The sequence below is a fragment of the Microtus oregoni genome, unplaced genomic scaffold, assembly GCF_018167655.1.
Source record: "Microtus oregoni isolate MIOR12 unplaced genomic scaffold, Mior012 000020F_ref0000438, whole genome shotgun sequence".
Lineage (NCBI taxonomy): Eukaryota > Metazoa > Chordata > Mammalia > Rodentia > Cricetidae > Microtus > Microtus oregoni.
Genome location: NW_024543079.1, coordinates 28,036,271 through 28,060,166, shown reverse-complemented (window position 1 = coordinate 28,060,166; position 23,896 = coordinate 28,036,271). Strand labels below are relative to the sequence as shown.

General features: G+C 39.0%; 1 protein-coding gene across 6 annotated transcripts in view; it reads right to left on the bottom strand.

Annotated features, from left to right (window-relative positions):
* The window catches only part of Tasp1 (taspase 1), a 231,598-nt gene that overhangs the window by 117,947 nt on the left and 89,755 nt on the right, over positions 1–23,896 (bottom strand). For all 6 annotated transcript variants that reach the window (XR_005976046.1, XM_041670827.1, XM_041670829.1 and 3 more), the window contains one exon: positions 934–1,053. Coding sequence is in view for 5 of the 6 variants with exons in the window: in XM_041670827.1 (XP_041526761.1) it covers positions 934–1,053 (120 nt within the window). In the remaining variant the exon portion in view is untranslated. The remainder of the gene's footprint in view (positions 1–933; positions 1,054–23,896) is intronic.

Genomic DNA, 23,896 nt, shown 5'->3' with positions numbered 1-23,896 from the left:
AGGCATTTTCTAGTATTGTGATTTTCTCTGGGTACCTGTAGAACCTCATCATTTCCCAAAGTTTTCCATTACTTCAGGAAGGCATCTGATAGCATTTGGAGGAAAGGAATTTGGCACACACAACACCATGACCTTCATTTCACATATGAAACAAGATCTAAATACTGAATTTTAAATAAAATCCTCATAACCTCTTTAAAAAGTTACAGGAGAGTGTCTTGATTCATAAATATTTACTAAGATCATAAGAAATGTGCAAAGTCAGGTCATAATGCCCGCCACCCATGGTATATCAAATTTACTCTTAGATTTCATTTTCAATACAGAATTAAAGACTGGAGGTGGAGAAGGAAGGCTGGATAAAAGCTCTGCAAGAGAACTCAGACTAAGAAAGCTTCACGTAAATTAGAATTTCTTCATCTGCTAAATACTTGTCTGTGATACAGGGTGACCAAAAATCCTAGCTACCCTGTAAAATGTCTAAAGTCAGAGGAGACACAGAGAATAACAAAAAGTCACTGTGACTTGAATGGAGTAAAATGCGTTACTCTAAAACCATGTTCTTACTTCAAAAGCAACGGGCAATACAGTCAGGGAGTGCTTGCTTCTACAGTCATATTCACTAAGGAAGATGTAAATCAACACACGATTATTAAATGTCTACTACAAACAAAGGCCAGTGCCACCCAGGGTGCTGAGAGCAGGGAGGTCACGGTCATTGGTCATAAAGGTCAATAAGAGCCCCGTCACCATGAGATGGCTCTTTAAAAAAATAAGACTTAAAGAATTTTTGGTTTTGATCTATAAAAATTAAATGTTCAAAAACAAGGATTTTTATTTTTCCTAAGAAAAAAACATCCCTAGTACTTGAATGGTTGTACTTAGACAAGATTTCATTTTGAAAAGCAGAATTATTAACCCACAGATCCTTACCTGCCCAACTCTCCCTGGATGTTTCAAGGCCAAGCCTCCACTGGAGACAGCAGCAGCAACATTCCCTTCATGATCGACCACTACAGCACCCACTGTGTCCAAGGTGCCTGAGTCATTTTCCTGTGGAACAAAAGAGACATGAGTGTCCACTGGCACAAGACACCTAGACATGACTACACATCAGGCACAGTGCACAGCAGGCCTGGTGTGAGGGATCAAGAACTACAGGGGGAGCACAGTATTTAACAGGCCTGGTGAAATCATAACATGGAAAAAATCTGAATTATTCCTTAAGTGTAACAGTTATAATCCATTTCTTTATTATTTCATTACTTTTCCCTTAATCTCAGAAATTAAATAAGTGACTGAGAATGTGGGTAAAAAGACCTATGATCTAAAGGAACAATAAATGCTACCACTCATGTTTTAAAGTATACTATGCACAGACTTTCAGGAGCGGATAATACATTCAGAAAGGGGAGAAAATTGCATTCGCCATCTTGGAGTTCAAGACACGATCATTTTCCCATCGATCCCTTGCTTAAGAGAAATCTTACCACACAGTCCCTTTTCTGCTATTATTAATAAGCTTGGCAACTGGTGACAGAAAACTGTGTGTTATTGGAAGGCATCTTTGTGTCCTGAGCCTTCTCACTAGTCCCACATTTAAGACATCTAAAATGTATTAACAGCAGCTGTCTCTTATCACCAAGGTTTCCTGGTCATCCATGACAAAGGACAAACTACTAGATAAGAACAGAATTAGAGGAGGCATGGAGAAAATTTCCTTACCATATATTAAAAAGGGGAGGTTATTGTACACTGTTAGGCCAAGAACAGTCATAGTAAGTATTCTTAGCCTAGTGCAAGGTTGTCAAACTGTATGCCAAAGCTCCGGCATAAATGAAAGAACCATGAACAACCCAGGTTCACAAGAGCAGTGAGCTACCCAGACTTGATACTCAGACTATTGGCAAAGCTTCATTTGTTCCCGTAGTGCGCTAAGAGGTGAAGAGACACAAAGACATCAGAAAAGGTCTGTGAGCACCTGCAGCCATCTCCGCTAGGGAGTTGAAGGGAGCTTTCAAATATCAGAAGCAGAACTCAAACAAAAGCTTTCTTCCCTAAACTAAATTGGAAGCATAGAGGAAGAGCATATCACACAATTTTTCTTTGAATGTGGTAACATGAAGCAGTTACATGTCTCTACTTCTTACTCAGAGTCCTAACACCCTAAAGGGTAACGAAACAATGACCAGGAGTTCTGCCATTGGAAGAAAACGTTCATGGGGATGAAGTAAGTTTAACGTTTTTAATCATACATGTAGCTTGAAGGAAGGGTAGCAAGTGGAACTACGTGGGCACATCCCATAACACTAAAGTTCTACTCCTGAGCAGGATCATGACCTTCAAGGACAATTTCAGGGTCAACAACTCCCTGAGTAGAACATCTAGTTCACTCGGCATCTATTATGTTTTAAGTATATCTGGATTCCCTGTGTGCATAAAAGCCCAGTGCTGATTATACAGTCTGTGCACACCAGTGTCTGAGCAAGTCTTTCTCCTTTTCTGAGGAGCTGATTTTATGTGATGCCAGAGGCTGCCAGTAAGTAGATTTAACAGCAATGGTTTTGCTTCTTCACGTCATTTATCTTCTTTGCTGAGTAAGATTAAAAATCAAAGTACAGAAATACAGCAAAATGCACTGGAAAAACAAGGCCTGATAGCATTCCATGGGGGCTATCATCAGCCAAACCAAAAAGGGAGCTTTTAAGGTGAAAGTGTTTAATGTTCTTACTAATCATTTCTAAATTATTTAACTTCGTAACAAAAGTATTTAAATTACAAGTCTTTTGTGTTCTATAGCAGGGCTTCTTCAGCTTTAATACTCATAGAAATCACTAAAAGAATCTGTTTAAGTGAAGATTCCTATCAAGCAACCCAGGAACTAGCCAAGACCAAGTCTGACAATCTTATAGGTAACACCGATGCTGGTCCACAGCCCCTTTGAAAAGCAAGGTCTGATAGCATTGCGTAGGACTCTCAACAGCTGAACTAAAATATACAGGCACGAGATTGGTAAAGGAGAAACCTGAAGCAGCTGAGACTAAGATCCCACTACAATACGATGTGATTCCGCCTGACTACCCAGCTGGCAGCATATCACCACTTACATGCTGCCACAGGCACACCACCAAGTGTACCCAAGTGCTAATCTGACAGAAGTGCTTTTAGCTATTTTTTAAGATAAGTAACTCTTACACAAATGAATAGACTTAATTTTCTTTAACAGTTAAGTTGACATAAAATCAAGAAAGAATCTTCCTTGTATTTTGAGATTACCTTGGCAATAATATTTACTTTGTTTGGTTTGTCTTGGGTTTTTTGTTTTTTGTTTTTTTTTTTTTTTTTGAGACAGGGTTTCTCTGTAGCTTTGGAGCCTGTCCTGGAACTAGGTCTTGTAGACCAGGCTGGCCTCGAATTCAGAGATCTGCCAGCCTCTGCCTCTTAAGTGCTGGGTTAGAAGCATGTGCCACCACCGCCTGGCAGCAAAGCTATTTTTTGAGAGATATATAGCAGGACTTTGTGTCATTTGGAAATCTATGCATACTTTGTTGGTTCTCGACCAGATACAGCATAAGGTAAGGCTTTGTCAGCTTGCTAAAGACAATTGCTGACAAATAGTTTTCCTATTGCACTCTCAAACATTTGGGGACAGTCTTCATCTTTTTAAAGGTGACAAAAACATATGTACAGTATTCAGCATGATGTTTTAACACAAATATATGTTGTACCATGTATGGTAGAATCTAGATAATTAACATATGCATTATACCCACACTTAGCCTGTGTGTCTGTATGTGTGTGTATGTGTGCACATACGCATTCATGATCATGCATTCTGGAATGTGCACATATATGTGCAGACTGGTAAGAGTTCTTAAAAAAAATTTTTTAACCCCCATCATTCCTAGGACAGAAGATTGCTGATTTTCTCATCATAAGGCAATATTCTACTACATAGCTAAACTCCAAAGTCTTAAAATCTATTTTATAAGGGTATTTTATTAGTTGTTTGCATTTTGTTGTATTGGTTTGTTTTGAATAAACTACCATGCTGATCTTGCTTAAGTATCTTTCAGGAAAATAATTTTACAGGAGAAGCATGACATGAATACAACAACCCAGAGTATTATCTGCAGTAGCTGTCCTTGCATGACTATTAGGATACTATAAACTAAGAGAACTTCTCTGCCTAACCAAAACACCACAGAGATATCTAAAAACCAATGTCAGTGTAGCTGGATCACACAGATGGATTTGCTGTAATCTGATTTTTAAAATGAAAAATGCAGAAAAGAGGAGTCTGTTTTAAATTAAGCTCTATATCCCTAAGAGTCTACAACACCTGCAAAAATCTGAGCTACTTCATAAATATCTAAGAGGCATTCCACAGACTTCATATACTGCAAAGCAAATTTCAAGATAATGAAGTAATATTTAAAGATTTTTATGAAGTGTAGATAAATTGAGTGAAAGACAAATATTGGTATTTTTGGCATAATAATCTCACAGAGCTCATTTATATGGGAATGAAATTTTGGGTTGAAACACACAATAACTGTTACTATTCAGAACTACCATTACATTCTTACACCCCATAAATACTTAAAAATCCATGTGCTACACAGATACACATACATCTATTGTCCCTGACTGAAGCAGGCCATTCATATTACTTTTTCTGATAAAATGTGACAAGAAAACAAGTATATAAACTAGAGGCTTCTTTTTTTCCAGAATAAAGACACGTATGTGAATTTGGCAGAAAGCATACCAGTACCATGGAAAAGACTAAAATCAACTTTCTGGCAGTAATTTCAGTTTTCCCTGATCCAAGATAGAAACAGGTTTTACATAATTATCACAAGAAGTCATGGAAGTAACACATGTAAAGTACTTTAGAGGTAATAAATCTCTGGGGGTGGGGATGGTGATTCTCACCAAAAATTACACCTCTAGTCTGGTTCTCTAATTCTGAAACACTTTGTCACCAGCTATCAATCACTTGTCTCATTAGCATGAATACTGTCTTATATTTGAAAAAAAAAACTTTAACTATCAACCAGCTAGATACAAAAATAAGTCTTAAGTATGTGCATATATCTGGAAGTTGGTATGCCATGGAATTAGCCTAATAGTAAAGATGAAGGTGACGGTCGATCAAGGCAAAAGTTAAAATATATTAAACCCTCCCAATGATAATTATTAGATCTAAGAGCAGTAACAAAGCTAGTAAAAGCTTCCCCCTGTGATGGAGGAAGGTCACTGGTTAAATAAAAAGAAACTGCTTGGCCCTCATTGGTTAGAAGATAGGTGGGAGAGGTAAACAGAACAGAACGCTGGGAGGAAGAGGAAGTGAGCTCAGAGTCCACGGCTCTCCTCTTGGGAGCAGACACCTCAGAGAGACGCCATGCTCCCAGCTCCCAGGCAGACGCACGCGATGAAGCTCCTACCCAGGATGGACATAGGCTAGAATCTTCCCGGTAAGCGCACCTAGGGGCGCTACACAGATGATTAGAAATGGGCTAAATTAATATGTGAGAATTAGCCTAGAAGAGGCTAGATAGAAATGGGCCAAGCAGTGATTAAATGAATACAGTTTGTGTGTTGTTATTTCGGGCATAAGCTAGCCAGGCAGCCGGGGTGCTGGGGACGCAGCCCCGCTGCCCATATTACTACACCCCTGTGGAAAGAAAACTCTCTGACCCTACAAAACAACACATCAATGCCACCATAAGCATTTTTATTTTATTACATTTAATTATGTGTACGAGATTTTTCCTACATGAATGCATGTGTCACATGTGTGCTGGTTCCCACAGAGGTCAGAAGGTACTGGATCCCTTGGAACTGGAGTTACAGATGGGTATGAGCTGAGAGTACTGGGAACCAAACCTGGGTCCTCTGAAAGAGCAACAAATGCCCTTCACTGCATGTCATCCTAGCCATTAGCTTTGCCATCTTTGAGTATCTGGGAAAGAAGGGAAAGATGGCTCTGGCCACAGGAGATCCAGTCCTCATTCACTGTTTGCTCCTGACGAACTAGCCTCTACCAGTGGCCCCTGTGGAGTAGAGTACTGTGAACAAAGTCTAAATTATCTATCGTCACATATGAAGACAGACCAAAAACAAGGAAAAGTATGGGCTAAGAAGATTCAGTGATCGCTGCCTTTTCTCTGCAGGGGCCATCCTCTGCTGGATACAGCTCAGTGGAACAGCACCTAATCAGCATGCTTGAGGCACTGGGTTTGATCCAAACATGAAAGGAAAGGAACAGAGAAGAAAACCATCTTCTGCTGCCAAAACTATAATGATTCTTATAAATTATAGACAAGAATTCTAGTGCTAATTAATCCCTCTTCCCTTTAACCGAGATGCATTACATGTCTCTGCAGTACCATATGAGTTCACATAAACATTCAGGACACAAATAGAGTCACATAGCATTTAAACTCATATTTATTTCCTAAGTTAGTCGACAAAAGTTAGAAATTTTCAACTTAAAACACACTAGATAAAGTTTGTTTTTAGGGGATTTCATATTACATGAATTATAATGTTAGTTATAAATTTATAAAACAGGGAAGTATCACAAAATTATCTTGAAAATCACAAATTCTCAAAAGTGCAAAGGACAACAATCCAGCAGGTAAGATCTCTGTATAACGCTCTGGGGTTGGAAAACCAGAACTAGGTAAGAAGCTACTAACTAACCAATGATGGCTGCTAGAAGTGAGGTGAAATCGGTTTTCTATAAGGATGTGGCCCCTGAGAGGTTAACCACGCTCTAAGGGATGGCTTACGCACATACGTGTAAGGGCAGCACAAACTGGACTCAGTGGGTTACAGACAGACAGAGACAGACATGAAGTTGGGGAGAAGGAGTTATGTGCAGGATTAGGGGAGTGGTGAATATGATGAAATTATGTTGTATTTTATAATAATCTCAAAAAGTAAAAAATATTTTATTAAAAGATAAAAGTAACTCATTTAAACTCTTTTTATACATGTGTGTACATATATATATATATATATATATATATATATATATATATATATATATTAGGGAACTTAGATAGTAGCAGATAGGTTTCCTTGTGAGGTTTTTTAAAGGGTTTCTACTTCTGGTAATCCCTCTGTGAATTTTCTCCTAACCTCTAGTCTTCCATGACCCACCCCATGAGACCCTTCATGAACCACTATTCTCCCTGGAACCCTCTATAGCATTGAAAAGTCCTCTCTTGAAAGTCCTCACCCACAGACCCCCTTACTAACCCTTCCTGGCTTCCATGGGAATTCCAAATGGAACACACATATATTTGAAGATTCAAAACTAACATCAACAAATGAGAAAACATGCAACATCTGTCTTTCTGGGTTTGGTACTCACTGAGAATAACTGTTTCCACATCCACCCATTTACCTGGGAATTTCATATTTTCATTCTTCTTAACAGCTGAATAATACTCCATTGTGTAAATGGATGCCAGTTTTACTATCTATTCATCAACTGATGGGCACCTATATTGTTACCATTCCCTGGCTATAGTGAATGAACAGTATGAACATGAATGAGTAGATGGGGCAAGAAGACTTTACTAGACACAGCAGGCCAACAAATACTAAGCCTTCAGTCAGGAATGGGTCAGCACTTTTGAAACTGTTAGCTGGAGAGGTACCACAGACGACCAAACATTTTAAGTGATTGCCAATGTTATTGGCTATCTTCTTTTGCTGAAGACACTATAAATTTGAGACATAGACTATGGAGAAATCAACCTGGTACTAAGCTGGAAACTTCATCACTATTGGCCAGCTTTCATAGTGCTGAAAGTTGTTTGTTTACACATCCAGAGACGGAAAGCCATCATCAATCCTACCCACTGTGAATCCCACAAGCTGCAATAGGAACTGTCCTAGCAAGGTAAGCCCAGCGGTGCAATAGTGGCATGAATACCATGAAAGTAACCAACCACTTCCTGATTGAATTTAAGGTCTGCTCCACAAGTTGAAACCCATACGCAGTACCATTATTAGAGCTGAGATATCAGGATTAAACAAGTCATAGGACCTAGAGTAGAACCGGCCTCTATTATTCTCCTAAACAAACACAGTATTAAACTGACTCCAAATTATTTATCTTTAGAAACATAGATCAGTGCATCTCTTAACCCTTATCAGAAGTTTCTGTTTGCAGGAGATGATGATAAACACAGAAACCCATGACTGGTAAAGATACAGAAATTGAAAAACTATGAAATGCTCAGAACCAAATGAGACATTTTTAACAATACTTAATATATAAGCATAATAAGCCACTGATTAAAGGCACTGACCTAAGATACTAAAAGTTGAAAAAATATCTAAGTATATGATAATTTTGAGATGCTCTTGAGGACAATATAAATCATATTATAAATTATACTTATAAAGCACACCTCAAGGACATCAAGTATTACTGTGCAGATCTGCAGGTGCTAGCACCTATAATCCCAGCACTCAATAGGCTGAGCAAGGAAGACTGTAGTTTGAACCCTGCCTGGCTATACAGCAAGATTCTGTCCTACAAAAACAAAGAAAGAAATCAGTTTAAACATTTAATAATGAACACATTCCAGCTGATTTCTTGTGTAGAATAAATGCTAACCACACTTCTAAATCACATTCTATATGAGGCATAGACCTAGCATGGCACAGCAACTAAACTCCTAAGTATTTACCACAGAGAAAGCAAAGGACTGTCACCACAGGAAACCTTACCAGGGCTATTCAAACTGTTTCTGTCTGCAAGAACCAAAAGCTGTAGATGACTCAAATGTCTACCAACAAAAGAATATGTGGACAAATTATGATGACATCAACAGCAGAAAACAACTCAGCAATTGAAACTAATAACACACATAACAATATGTTTTAGACATAGGCAGAGAAAGAGAAGTAAGATACAAAACAGAAATGATGTTTCCATTTATGTGAAGTTTTGGAACACATCAAGATATGAGGAAGGCAATAGTGACGTGACTTAGGTCAAAGGGACATTAACTAAGAATCATGAGGAAATTTTATCACATTTTATAGCAATTATAAGCAAAGGAGTAAAGATACGTTGCATGTTTTTAATACAGGAGGAGATACAGGTAAAAGAGTGTCAAGTCTAAGCCTAACTCAGAACAATGGGTACAGTAAAGGGGTAAGATATTTAATAAGAAAGTAACTCAAATTTTCCAAAACTGATGAGGGAACAAAGAATCCAGAAGTCTAGGAACTTATCAAAAATGGACAGGAATGAGGCTGGGGAGGAGGGAGTCACTTACAATGAAATAGCAGATTCCCAAAAACCCTATTTGTCAGAAGTTACTGGTTGGCATGGTGCCTTCCCCAAATAAGATACAAATCTAAATAGATAACCAATAAAACTATAATTTTAAAAAGCAAAATTAAATTCATATACTTGTGAATATACACATAGGAGATCTCCCTTTAAAGAAACCCTGAGGTCATTCTCTATCAGACTGCAGTTTTGGTTGCTCATGCGTCCTCCCTACACACACTCATGCATACATCTTTTTCACTTTCTCTGTTCCACTTCATCCTTTTACTATAATGTAATATTGTCTCAAATACTAACTTTTATTTAAACTACATAATATTTTTCAAATTATTTAAACTATTCCTTTTGAATATTTTAATTACCTATTTTTAAATGCAAGTTTTGACTGCAAGTATTCCTGTATAATACCATGTAACACCTGGTGCCTCTAGGGGCCAGAAGAAAAAGTCAGGTCCCCAAAGACTGAAGTTACAAGATGGTTGCAAGCCACCATGTGGGTACTGGGAATCAAATCCAGGCCATCTGGAAGGGCAGCCAGCTTTCTTAAAGTCTGCTGAGACATCTCTCCAGCCCCTAAAATTGTTTATTTCTACCACAAGACTGTAAGTCTTACGAGGACAGGAGCTTCTGTGTATTTCATTAATGTATGTCAACACTTTCAAAAGAACAGTTGATTTCTCTAAGGTTCTTCCTGAATGAACGGATGAATAAATAAATAGAAGACAGACTTTAAAAGAAGTTGGCATATAGCCCAGTGGTAGAACATGTGCCTAGCATGAATGAGGCCTTGGGTCCCAAATCTTTAGTACAGCACCCTCTAAGAAAGAAAAAAAAAAGATGAAAAAAGTTCAAGAAATGTCATCATGAACACAAAAACAGAGAAGTAAATAAAATGGCAAATCTATATATTCAATAAAAGAAATATTGTGTTAAAAATGGTTTTGTCTAGAATGTATTTTGTAAAATCTTACCTTTTTCTCTTTTTTTTGAGTTTTTTCTTTTGGTTGTTTTGTTTGCAATGATGAGCTTTGAATCAAGGGCTTCCCACATGCTATTCATGTGCTATCCCAGTGTGCTCTGTCCCTAGCCCTGGCTGTATGTTAGAAATGAGTGTGTGCTGTCCCTAGCCCTGCGTGTATGTTAGAAATGAGTGTGCGCTGTCCCTAGCCCTGGGTGTGTGTTAGAAATGAGTGTGCGCTGTCCCTAGCCCTGGGTGTATGTTAGAAATGAGCTATATATTTAAAGTGTTAAAGATACAGACAAGCTAAAAATAAGAGAACAGGTAGGGGAATTAGATACATTGAGCTAATATCATCCTAAACAGTGAAGGTATTTTAATATCTTGATTTTCATACAAAAAACATTAACAAAAATAAGGAAAATATGATAAATGCTCAAAATTAAGTTCCATAGAGAAAATAAAATAATTCCAATTCACATGTAATTTAAAACTTATGTAAAGTTGCTTTAAACTTATATAAAGTATAAAAAAAACACAAAGGAAAAAAATCAACAATAGTCCATGAGATATTTCAACATATTTCTTCCAATCATAAGCAGGTCAAGTAAGGGGGGGGGGGGGGGATTAAGTAAAACACAGACGTGAACAGCACATTAAAAGCAGGACACGACAGGTGTTCCTAAGCTGTGCTCAGCAATTACACAGGCAACGCAACCTTAAAGCACACATGAATGTTACAAGTTATCATACATTAAACTATAAATCACAACAAATTTCAGAAGCAACATCAAAAAGAATACACACTAACTATAAAACAACACAAGAATCTATAAAATTTGAAAATTAAAAATAAAATACTTCTCAAGAATTTGTAGTTCAAATAAAACTAAATGGAAACAAAGCACAACGAATGATAACAATACAAAACTTTCACAACTGTGAAATACCCGAAAAATAGTACTTGAAAGGAAATTTACATACAAAATGTTGATTTTGGAACAATATGTAACATCTTCTTCACCATCTCTTCTTTTACATTTCTGTGGCAGTTTGATATAACTAGCACCATAAATCATATATACTCATTGACCAGTTTTCATTAAATTTTGTCTTATTAAAAAAAAGGAAAAGCGGCCAATTAAAGTAGTCAGAAAGAGAACGGGTTAAACATAATATCAAATAAAAATTTGAAGATAAGATTTTTTTTAAAAAACCAATGAAGAAATTAATACTACATAGAGAGCAAAACAAGCAAAGCTGGTTCTGGGAAAAAAAAAACTGTTAAGTAAACTGAATGAGCCATTTTCTCTACTACTGAAATGGTGTGGGAGAATTGTCTGTATTCTGTCAATCATGTTTTAAATAAATGTTGATTGGCCAGGCAGGAAATATAGGCGGGATGACCAGACAAAAAATAGAAATGATGTAATGAGAACAAGAGAATTCTGGGAAGGAGGAAGTTGATTCCTCCCACTCCTGCCCAGACCACCAAAGCAGCAGGGTGTGACCTGCCCCACTGGAAAAGGTACTGAGCCACATGGCTAACATAAATCAGAAAAATGGGTTAATCAAGTTGTAAGAGCTGGCCAGTGAGAGGTTAGAGCTAATGGGCCAACCAGCTTTATAACTTACTGAGATCTTTGTGTGGTTTTACTCTCGGGCTAAACAGTTGTGGAGTACCTGGTGGGAGGACAAAAACCCCAACAAGCCGGCCCATTCATGTTACACTGAAATCTCAGCAAAGGCCATCCCCCTATCAGTTTCTCCAACACCAGCCTGGGTTCTCTCCAGTAATAAATGCAAATACCCCTATCCCCACCTGTCTTAAAATCCTGCAGCGTCAAAACACTCCAAAAAAAGTTTCCTAAGTCATTTCCCAGAGAAATTCCCTAAACAGGCTCTCTTCCTACTCCAATGGCACTATGCAGGAGTTTGTTCTAGGCTAGTTTGGGGTTACTGTGTCCTGATGTCCCTATAAGCAACAGGCAACAAATACTATGTAATGAATTATTTTTATTGGCACCTCAACAATAACTCAAATTTTGTATCCTCTAAAAGAAAATCTCGTTCAATTTCCATGTGTGATGAGAGTTCAGCGTAGCTAAGCCATTTTCTTCTTACTGAGTTCTTTTCTGATTCAGTTACACTTAGATCTTCCCTGGATGCAATGCTTCTATGCTTCTGCACACCATCTACGGAGCCTGTCCCCAAAGCACATCCTTACAAGGACTACTGTGACTCTTAGGCTGCCTCCATCCTCACCACACTCAAGACCAGACCCATTTCTCACACCATGGGAGAGATCTTCATTTCAGGAAGTTTTGCATGCCCCTTGGTCAAAATAAGCTTCTAAATACCTCTCATTTTATCTATAAAGAAATCTAGTCTTGATTCTGACCATACCCTGCGTTCAGTGTTAGATTTGTCCTTGTTAATGCCCTTTCACCTCTGAGCTCATCTAACACCAAATCATACTCTTCTCATTTTTGACTTAGTTTTAACTCAAAACTATCTAAGTTCCTCAAAGCTCTAAAGTAATATTGATAATATTGACACCAAAGTTTTCCTTCAACTGTGCTTTCTCCACGGGAAGGATGGCCATCCTTTGCTATAATCAATAATCAATGTCTGAGAAATAAACAAACCCAAAAGAGAAGGCGCATGCACCATACCGCTTCACTGACAGTCACAGTACAACATACTAAAGGGATATGGATTCAGTACCTGGAAGGATTAAAAGTCACATAAATAAGCAAGCTAAAACTTTGTTAATTAAATCAGCGGCAGCAAACTCTTTAGAAGAGCGGGAAATGTTTTTCAATATAGTTGTTCAATTTAGCTCTTTTAAGGAACACCTGGCCATAGCCTGGAACATAGGTCTTTTTTTCATTTTGGGCATACCCTCACTTTCTCTGGATAAAATTACACTTTTAAATGCCAGAACTCTGCTGGCCTTTGAACTGAGTCTTAAAGCAGTAGGGAATAACAGATAAAGGACTAGAAAGTAACACAGACAATCTGGATCTTATTCCTGCCAGAGAAATGTTATAACAATTAGGATGGGTCACTTAAACTGGATTTAAATGGGACCCTCTCCATATTGAAGAATAATCATTATACTGACTTGTAAAACACTAATAAGTTGTTTTATATGATGTGAGATTTTAAAAGCATACCACTATCTGTTTGGCCAGTTAATTATGAGTGTGTTCACATAAACAATAATTACTCAAACTCACAGAAATTTAACGACTAAAGGCAAGCATCTTAAAAGTAAAAAGAAAAAAATGTTCATATGCTCTTTCTCCTTTTGTATTCCAATAGATTAAAATCTTATTAGACAAGTCAAAAGAACTAAGGAATGAGCAAAGAGCAAAGTACATTCTAGAACATAAATAATAATATGTCTTTCAACTTAACCTCAATGATGTTAAGAGGCTTACAACACTCAAAAGCCTACATTAATGCAATAATATAATAAAATAATTCCTAGGATAAACTCCATTCACACATACTTCCAAACATTAGGTGCCGAGTACAGTTAGAACAAATAAAAGTAGAGAGGCATTGAGTGTGGGGAAACACTTCATTTTCTCTAGGGCTGTGATAGTTTGCTAACCTCTGCAGATAATTTAACTTGGTCAGCTAACATTCCCCACTGGAGACAAATGTAAGCTGCAGAGTTTGGCTAGACAGCACTTCAGAGTTTGGAGCAGCACTGCCAATCAGTCCAACACATCGCACCTGTGCAGATCCTGCGGCTGAACCAAGTTCCTCCACCTGCAGGATGCTGACCCTAGAACTTTTACTTCCTCAGTTGAACTTACATTCCTCTCTTTCCATAAGCTGGCCAAGTGGAACTCAGCAGAATTCAGTAAGTTCTGCATCCAGTTCTGTAGCTCTCGCTGGTGTGTTTCATTGTCTGGGCACATATCAAATGATATGACTTCCATGTACTGTTTAATAGCCCAGAGTCAGATATGTAAGAGGCGGAGCCTAAGCTCCAAATGCTTTCTTCACTCACTAAAGCCTGTCTTTAAAACTTCACAAGAAATCCAGCAATTATTTGCTGACTATAATGCTGAGTACAAAAGAAAAATAAAGGTACTGAACAAGAAAACCTAAAGATCACATGAGGCCATGTACTCAGGGCCTGTGCTTTCTCAATGTGAAAACCCTCCTACAGATGAACAGAAAATGAACATAGCAGCAGCACCTGTGTGTTAAAAGGGCTAATGATCCAATAAGGGTTTTATGAACCTTAACCCTTCCTCACGGGAAACGTCATGGTGCTTACAAAACCAAAGGGCATCAACAGACCTCAGAGAAAAGAGTACTCACAAACCTGCCATTTGCGGTGACGTTCAGGCAATTAAAAACTTGCCTATGTTTACAAGGTAGCTGATATTTTCATTCTATCAGACCTTTGTTCACACTTGGAAAATCACACATCAAAACAAACAGGTTCCAGGAAATGAATGAGAATTCTTGCTGTGTAAGGTTTCATTCTTACCCAGGATGTGGGGGAGATGGTGTGTATGTACATATGTTTAAAAAAATTTTTTTCGCCCTGTGTAACAGGAAAGGTACTTGCTAAAATATCTCTGGATGAGCACGCCCCCTTGTGGGCACTTCCGTACGTACCTTTTTAAAAGTCAGTCCTTGGTGATGCTCATATTTCCCTAATCTGTTTATGTATTTTAATATCACCACTTAATAGCTATAATACTGAGGAAATAGCAATATTATTTAATATTTCAATTAACCTAACTTCTTTTTGTTGCTAATCCCTATATACAAGTCTAATATAAATTAAATCAACTCTTTTATTATTATCTAAGCATGAATTTTGAACTACTGTGTATTTAACCATCTAACAAAATCAAACTTTTTTGTTAAACTACAAAACTAATAAAGCACTTTTTCACTTTGAAATTAAAATCAGAATCAGTTGTGTATTATTAGTGCTAACTGAATTAAATGGGACTTTCTATGGTCTATAAAAAGGATAAAAATAAGTTAAATGTTCATCCATTCATGAGCTAACACAAATATGCTCAAATAACAATATACAGCAATCTCAAACTGACAGATGTAAATCATAAGTAATCCAATTTGACAAGCACTTCTGGTGTAATTCACCAACTAAGTAGAAGGAACAATGTATTCTGATCCCAGGGGAACTGGAGCTAGTTCTTAAAGTACGACTAGAAAATGTTAAAAGGCAGAGAAATAGCTGGTGTTTTATAATCAATTATTATTCTATAAATACAGAAATTGAGTAAAAACAGGATTGAGACACTGAAACAAACTCATTAAAAAAACTAAACAGAAAAGTAAATGCAGCATTCCAGGTTCTGTTGCGGTAAGCGATGGCCTCAAAGCCTTTATGTGCCATTCGGTACTTCACTCTGACTTGTTAGCATTTTAACTTCTTTTTTGGTCTCTTCTGATGTTTAAATGCTTCCTATAACTTATATAAATATTCCTTTTCCTAGGTTTAGGAAACTTTTGCTGTGATTTTATGGAAACTATTTTCTGTATTAAGCATGGAATTTTTCTTCTACATCCATGATTCCTAAATTTGGTCTTTTCATGGTGCCCTACAAATCTAGAATACTCATTTCATGCCTTAATAGTAATTTATATGGTAATTCTTTGTTTGATCTCTAAAATGACATTTATTTATGGGTAGGGTATCATACATTCTGGGGTCATGCACACTAGGGGTATTGAACTTGCAGGCTTCAGCTAGTTCCCTCCTTCCACCATGTGGATCCTGAGGATGGCACACAGGTTATCAGATAACTGAGAAGTCAAGGTGCGAACCTGAGACAGACCTACTTGCTATTCCTCCCAACATTACCTCTGGCCAAGGAAATTAATTCGTAGCTGAAGAAGTGAAGCAAAGACCCACGAAAAATGCTGCTTGCTGGCTGGTAGTGTTCTGTTCAGTTAACTTTGTTATATCCAGTTGGTGCCAGCCACAACAGGATGGGCCATCTTACATGAAGCAGCAATCAAATAATCCCCAGCCACACATATGCCAACATGCCAATCTGAAGCAGAAAAATCCTCAGCTGAGATTCTTTCCCAGATAATGTCAAACTGATAATTAAAGCAAACCAGGACAGTTAGTATGGTTAAAAATACTGGCTGCATCACTGGGCAATTCACTTAATATCAGTGCACTGCTTACCAGAACCTACATCACCTTCTATATTCTAGTGTCAGCAAAGTTCCCGTCTTTCTAACCACTGCATAGTTCAGATCAAAGTCCCTTTCTTGCAGTCTAGACGTGTTCTGCTGGCCAGCTTCCAGTATGTACTCTTGTGACACTTGTTTTTGAGCTTCCTAAGAGTATAATTCATGGAGAATCCGGGGTTATCAAGCAAATAATTCAGCAAGGTTGGGGAGATTGGCATTGCTATTTGTAATGCCACATTAAGACATATTTAATTCTTCCTGTTGAGTTATGAGAATTGCTTGATGTCTCTTCTGCTGTCGTGTGCAAATTTTCTCTTCTTTTTCTTTAAAATGCCAATGCTCTGAGGTTGTTTGTATTAAGCGGGGCTCTCACAGTTCCCTTTGGGACATAGGCTCCCTGAACCAATGCACTGTGCTGAACATTAGCAGTCCCTAAGACCCATACATTGTTGATATACCAAGCTAATTGTCTGTACTGCTTTACAACTTATTTCAACACAGAGAGGAAAACTGTTCCAATTTCGTTTTTGTCTAAAATAATCTCCATGGAATAAAATAAACAGCAAATAACTCATTAGCAAAAGGATAATAAAGTGAGAAATGTGTATTGAAGGGATGTATAACATAACCACATTCATTAAGACTACATTCCAATTTCATGGCAAATGTCAACAGTGCAAAACCTCCATTTACTTCTGCACCAACCTAACAGATGAGAAAATAGTAAGCATGGATAAAAAGTTACTAACATAGAAGAAAAGTTAACCAAGGAAATTTAAGTTTTTAAGAAATAAGTTGTTAGAAATTTAAAACTCATGGATGAAATTTTATAAAATTTTAAAATACACTGAAAAATATGACCAATAGACTCTATCAAACAGAAATGGAAAAATATTAGGGACAGATAACATAGCTCAGTAGGCTAAAGGTGCTTGCTGTCAAACAGACAACCTGAGTTGGAGCCGAAGAGACATATGGTAGAAGAAAACTGACCTCCACACAAGTCCCACGGCACCTGCATCACACAGGGGTTGGGGGGGGGGGTTGTAAATATGACCTGAGCAGAGCGGTAACACTTCTCATCAGGAAACTTTCCCCTATCCAAGCAGAGTGGGAACACTTTGCCAGTCCTGAGCAGAGCGATAACCCGATAACCCGTCTCCAGAGCAGAATGGAACAGAGTTGTAACTTCACTAAGGAAACCCTCCACTGCAGGAGAAGAATTGTTACACTTGCACTGGGGAACCATTTCCCCGGAGCAGAGCCGTAAGCTGCTATGCTTACATTGACTTTGCGGTATTCCTTGGCTCCCGACTACCAGGAAACTTTTCCATCCAAGCTGCAATACTTACATTTGAATAAATAAATGTATTAAAAAGTTTTTAGCTGACTTTGTTTTTAAAAGATGTAAGAAAAAACCTATGAACACCTGATTTTCGATAAAGGAATTAAAAGTATACAATGGAAAAAAGAGAGCATCTTCAACAAATTGTGCTGGCAAAACTGGATGTCAACCTGTAGAAGAATGAAAATATATCCTTATCTATCACCATGCACAAAACTCAAGTCCAAATGGATTAAAGACCTCAATATCAGTCCGAACACACTGAACCTGATAGAAGAAAAGGTGGGAAGTACTCTACAACACATGGGGACAGGAGACCACTTCCTACGTATAACCCCAGCAGCACAGACATTAAGGGCCTCATTGAATAAATGAGGCCTCCTGAGACTGAGAAGCTTCTGTAAAGCAAAGGACACTGTCACTAAGACTGAAAGGCAACCTACTGACTGGGAGAAGATCTTCACCAACCCCGCAACTAACAAAGGTCTGATCCCCAAAATATATAAAGAACTCAAGAAACTAGACCGTAAAAGGCTAATCAACCCAATTATAAAATGGGGCACTGAGCTGAACAGAGAATTCTCAACAGAAGAAGTTCAAATGGCCAAAAGACACTTAAGGTCATGCTCAACTTCCTTAGCGATCAGGGAAATGCAAATCAAGACAACTTTAAGATACCATCTTACACCTGTCAGAATGGCTAAAATCAAAAACACCAAGGATAGCCTTTGCTGGAGAGGTTGTGGAGGAAGGGGTTCCCTCATCCATTGCTGGTGGGAATGCAAACTTGTGCAACCACTTTGGAAAGCAGTGTGGCAGTTTCTCAGGAAATCCGGGATCAACCTACCCCTGGACCCAGCAATAGCACTCTTGGGAATATACCCAAGAGAGGCCTTATCATACAACAAAAGTATATGCTCTACTATGTTCATAGCAGCATTGTTTGTAATAGCCAGAACCTGGAAACAACCTAGATGCCCTTCAATGGAAGAATGGATGAAGAAAGTATGGAATATATACATATTAGAGTACTACTCAGCAGTAAAAAACAAGGACTTTGTGAATTTTGCATGCAAATGGATAGAAATAGAAAACACTATCCTGAGTGAGGTAAGCCAGACCCAAAAAGAGGAACATGGGATGTACTCACTCATATTTGGTTTCTAGCCATAAACAAAGGACATTGAGCCTATAATTAGTGATTCTAGAGAAGCTAAATAAGGAGAACCCAAAGAAAAACATATAGGCATCCTCCTGAATATTAACCTTCATCAGGCGATGAAAGGAGACTGAGACAGAGACCCACATTGGAGCACCAGACAGAAATCTCATGGTCCAAATCAGGAGCAGAAGGAGAGAGAGCACGAGCAAGGAACTCAGGACCGCAAGGGGTGCACCCATACACTGAGACAATGGAGATGCTCTATCGGGAACTCATCAAGGCCAGCTGGCCTCAGTCTGAAAAAGCATGGGATAAATCCGGACTAGCTGAACATAGTGGACAATGAGGACTCTGAGAACTCAAGAACAATGGCAATGGGTTTTTGATCCTACTGCACGTACTGGCTTTGGGGGAGCCTAGGCAGTTTGGATGCTCACCTTACTAGACCTGAATGGAGGTGGGTGGTCCTTGGACTTCCCCCAGGGCAGGGAACCCTGATTGCTCTTTGGGCTGACGTGGGAGGGGGACTTGATTGGGGGAGGGGGAGGGAAATGGGAGGCGGTGGCGGGGAGGAGGCAGAAATCTTTAATAAATAAATAAATAACCTCATTTACAAAAACTAACATGCCAAATTAACATCAGATCACTCATCTTCTATGATAAAAAGCCAAGAAAGTATGTAACAATACACTGCTAATCAAAATTGGTATATCCAACAAAACTTCTTTCTTTTTAATCACTAATGAAACAAGAGCATTTCAAGATGAGGACACACTAGGACAGTTTGTGGAAACTAAACTAACACTGCAGCATAAGGAGGGCAGTCCTAAACAGGAAAGAGCTGCTCTTCCGGAGGCATAGCTTCAGTTTCCCAGGACATGCCTGGTGACTTAAAACCAGCTCTAACTCCAGTCCCAAGGGACTCAACAGTCTCTTCTGGACTCCTCAAGAACCAGGCATACACAAATAAGCATGTAGAAAAATACCCACACTTATAACTCCAAAAGCTACTGGTTAAATGAATTTCCACAAGCCTTTGTTCCCAGCACTTGGGGGGCAGAGGCAGGTAACTCTATGATCTACATAGCAAGTTCCAGACCAACCAAGGCTACAGAGAGAAATTCTATTGCCAAAAATTCTCCCCACAAAAAAAAGCACAGGACTGGATGAATTCACTGCAGAATCCAAAAACTATAATCCTCACAAAGTTTTCACATCTAGAAAGGAAAAGAAGGCTACAAAAATCTCATCCTACTACACTAGCAAGTAGTACACTATATCAAAACTAGATAACACACACAGAGACACACACACACACACACAATCCCCTTATGTGTGTAAAAACATTAAATAAATTTTTTCAAACTGCATTCTAAAAATATATTGAAAAAGGTCACCACCTCACCAACTACAGTACATGGGCGATTTGGCCCTGTATCCAGCCTGGGGAGCACACTAGAGCTGACCCTGTTGCCCCATGCAGGTGAGCCAGCCCTTAGTGTAGGAGAACAAGAGAGCTGAACACCCCCTACCCCTGGTGCCGCCCCATTCCTCCTACAGAAATAAAGAGTGGTCCCTGCACCTGGCCTGGGCAAGACAGTGGAGCTGGCCCTACTGTTGTAAATGTGGGTAAGCCAGACCTAAGGGCTGAGAAGAGAACTGGTCCACGCTCCTTGCTGCAGGCTGCTAAGGGTGGGCTGGCTGAGTCAGTGCTGGACAGCTCATCCAGATAGTGACTAAGAGGAAAAGCTAATGGACTGACCAGTCCGCCGACGACCCAGGTCCAGAAGCAGGGCTACATCCAACCTGTTCCCTCAATTTCCCATCCTCCATTTTCTTCCCACCCCTCCATCCGCCCCCTCCAGTTTACAAAGGAGATCTCTTCTATTTCCCCTTCCAAGGGAAATCCATGCGTCCCTTTCTGGGCCTCTCTGGGGCTGTGGATTGTAGGTTGGTTATCCTGCACTTTACTCCAATTATCCACTTATGAGTGAATACATACCGTGTTTATCTTTCTGGGTTCGGGTTACCTCACTCAACATGATTTTTTTTCTAGCCCCATCCATTTGCCTGCAAATTTCAAGTAGTCATTGTTTCTTATAGCTGAGTAATACTCCACTGTGCTAATGTACCACATTTTCCTTATCTATTCTTCAGTTGTTTCCAGGTTCTGGTTTATTAAAAATAATGCTGCAAGTGTCCTTGTGGTATGGTTGAACATTCTTTGGGTATATGCTCAACATTGGTATAGCTGCATCTTGAGGTAGATTAATTCGCAGTTTTCTAAGAAACTGCCATATTGACTTTCAAAGAGACCATGCAAGTTTTCACCCCTACCAGGAGTGGAGGAGTGTTCCCCTTACTCTACATCCTCTCCTACATAAACTGTCATCAGTGGGTTGTTTTTTTTTTTGTTAATCTCAGCCATTCTAACAGATGTAAGATAGTATCTCAGAGTCATTTTGATTTGCATTTCCCTGATGACTAAGGATGTTGAACAATTCCTTAAGTGTATTGGCCATTTGAGATTCTTCTGTTGAGAATTAACTGTTTAGATCTATACTCCATTTTAACCAGATTATTTGATATTTTGATATATAGCTTCTTGAGTTCTTTATATATTTTGGAGGTCGGCCCTCTGTGTCAGATATGAGGTGGCTCTTCTACTCTAGAAATTTGCTATTGTGGGGAATGAGTGAGTCGTGTTATTTACATTTTTCATGGTTTTGGAGTCCCTAAACTGGGTGAGTCCTACTCAGGCCAACACTGTCTGTGAGCAGAAGCCTGTGCTAGTTAGGGGTCTGTTGTAAACCTCAGGGATGCAATCACAAGGTGTCTTTCTTTTTGTAGCATGTACCACAGTTTATTCAACAGCTATGTGGCCAGTGGATTAAACAGGACCCCTGCTCCTTATTCCTGAATTCACCTCTCCCAAGACTTAGCACACACAACCAAGTACTGTCCCAGCTTACAGTTGTCTCCCCAGGACAATGGGAAATCGGATGGGACCCAAAGCTCAGCTATCTGCACTTGGCAGTAAATAACTGAGGGCACTCTGGATTCAGCCCTTGCATCACATTTCATAGTAATTTTTATCAATTTCATTAAGGCTTTCGTCAAAAAACATGTTCATTTTTAATAAAATTTAACATCTTACATTTACTTTAAAAAAGATAATACAATAAAATGAGTCTAATATAAATACTCTTTAAAAAGAAAGATACCTGATAAATAAATAAATATTTTATAAGCATAAAACAAATTTGTTGCAAATGGAGATTATGTTCAACCAACTAGGTCAGACTCAGTAAAACAAATATGTTTTCTTTCCGGTGAGGACTCGAGGTTTAAATTTATATAGGGTTGGTCATAAAAATAGAAAGGAGACCATGAGAACAGTGACAAGATCCCAAAAGGGGTTTAAACAGAGAACAATGGGTGCATGTGACATGAAAGCAGGAGGGGCTGTCGAGGGAAAGTGTGGGGGCAGCGCTAGAAGAAGACGGGAGGAGCACTAGAAGTGGGGAATGACAAGAGCAGAGTAAAACGACACCGTGGGGCCTGTGACGATGGCCAGTGGGTAGAGACTTATAACTAGGATGGCCATCCTAAAATTTGATCACCAGAATGCACATGCTAGCAGGAGAGAACCAACTCTCACAAGTTGTTCTCCAGCCTCCACATACAGACCATGGCATGTGTGTCCCATCCCACACACACAGAGAATCAACAACTAATTGTTTTAATGATTATATGCATATGAATATGCCATAACAAAACCCATTACTTTACATGCTAGCTTAAACATTTTTGTAAAACAGAGCACCTAAGAATCTATAGTGTTTAGATCCTCAGCTGGATCTAATGCTAGTCAGATTTAAGATCCACTGGAATAAAAGAAACAATCAACCTACCCCTGGACCCAGCAATACCACTCTTGGGAATATACCCAAGAGATGCCCTATCATATGACAAAAGCATTTGTTCAACTATGTTCATAGCAGTATTTTTGTAATAGCCAGAACCTGGAAACAACCTAGATGCCCTTCAATGGAAGAATGGATGAAGAAAGTATGGAATATATACACATTAGAGTACTACGCTGCGGTAAAAAACAATGACTTCTCGAATTTCGCATGCAAATGGATGGAAATAGAAAACACTATCCTGAGTGAGGTATCCCAGACCCAAAAAGATGAACATGGGATGTACTCACTCATAATTGGTGTCTACCCATAAATAAGGGTCACGGACACTACAATTGGTAAACCTAAAGAAGCTAAATAAGAAGGTGAACCCAAAGAAGCTAAATAAGAAGGTGAACCCAAGGAAAAACATATAGTTATCCTCTTGGCTATGGGAAGTAGACAAAATTGCTGGGGAAGAAAATTGGGATCTTGGGGGTGGGGTGGGAGGGGGGTAAGGGGAGATGGGGAGAGAAAAGTGAGAAGGGAAGGAGGGGGTGAACTTGGGGAAACAGGAGGATTGGGATAAAGGAAGGTTGGACAGGGGAGCACGGAACCACAATTCTTAGTTAAGAGATCCACCTTAGGGTTGGCAAGACACTTGACCCTAGAGCGGCTCCCAGGAGCCCATGGTGATGTCCCCAGTTAGTCCCTTGGGCAGCTGAGGATAGGGAACCTGAAATGACCCTATCCTATAGCAATACTGACGAATATCTTGCATATCACCATAGAACCTTCATCTGGTGATGGATGGAGATAGAGACAGAGACCTACACTGGAGCACTGGACTGAGCTCCCAAGGTCCCAATGAGGAGCGGAAGGAGGGAGAAGATGAGCAAGGAAGTCAGGACCACGAGGGGTGCACCCACCCACTGAGACAATGGGGCTGATCTATTGGGAGCTCACCAAGGCCAGCTGGACTGTGACT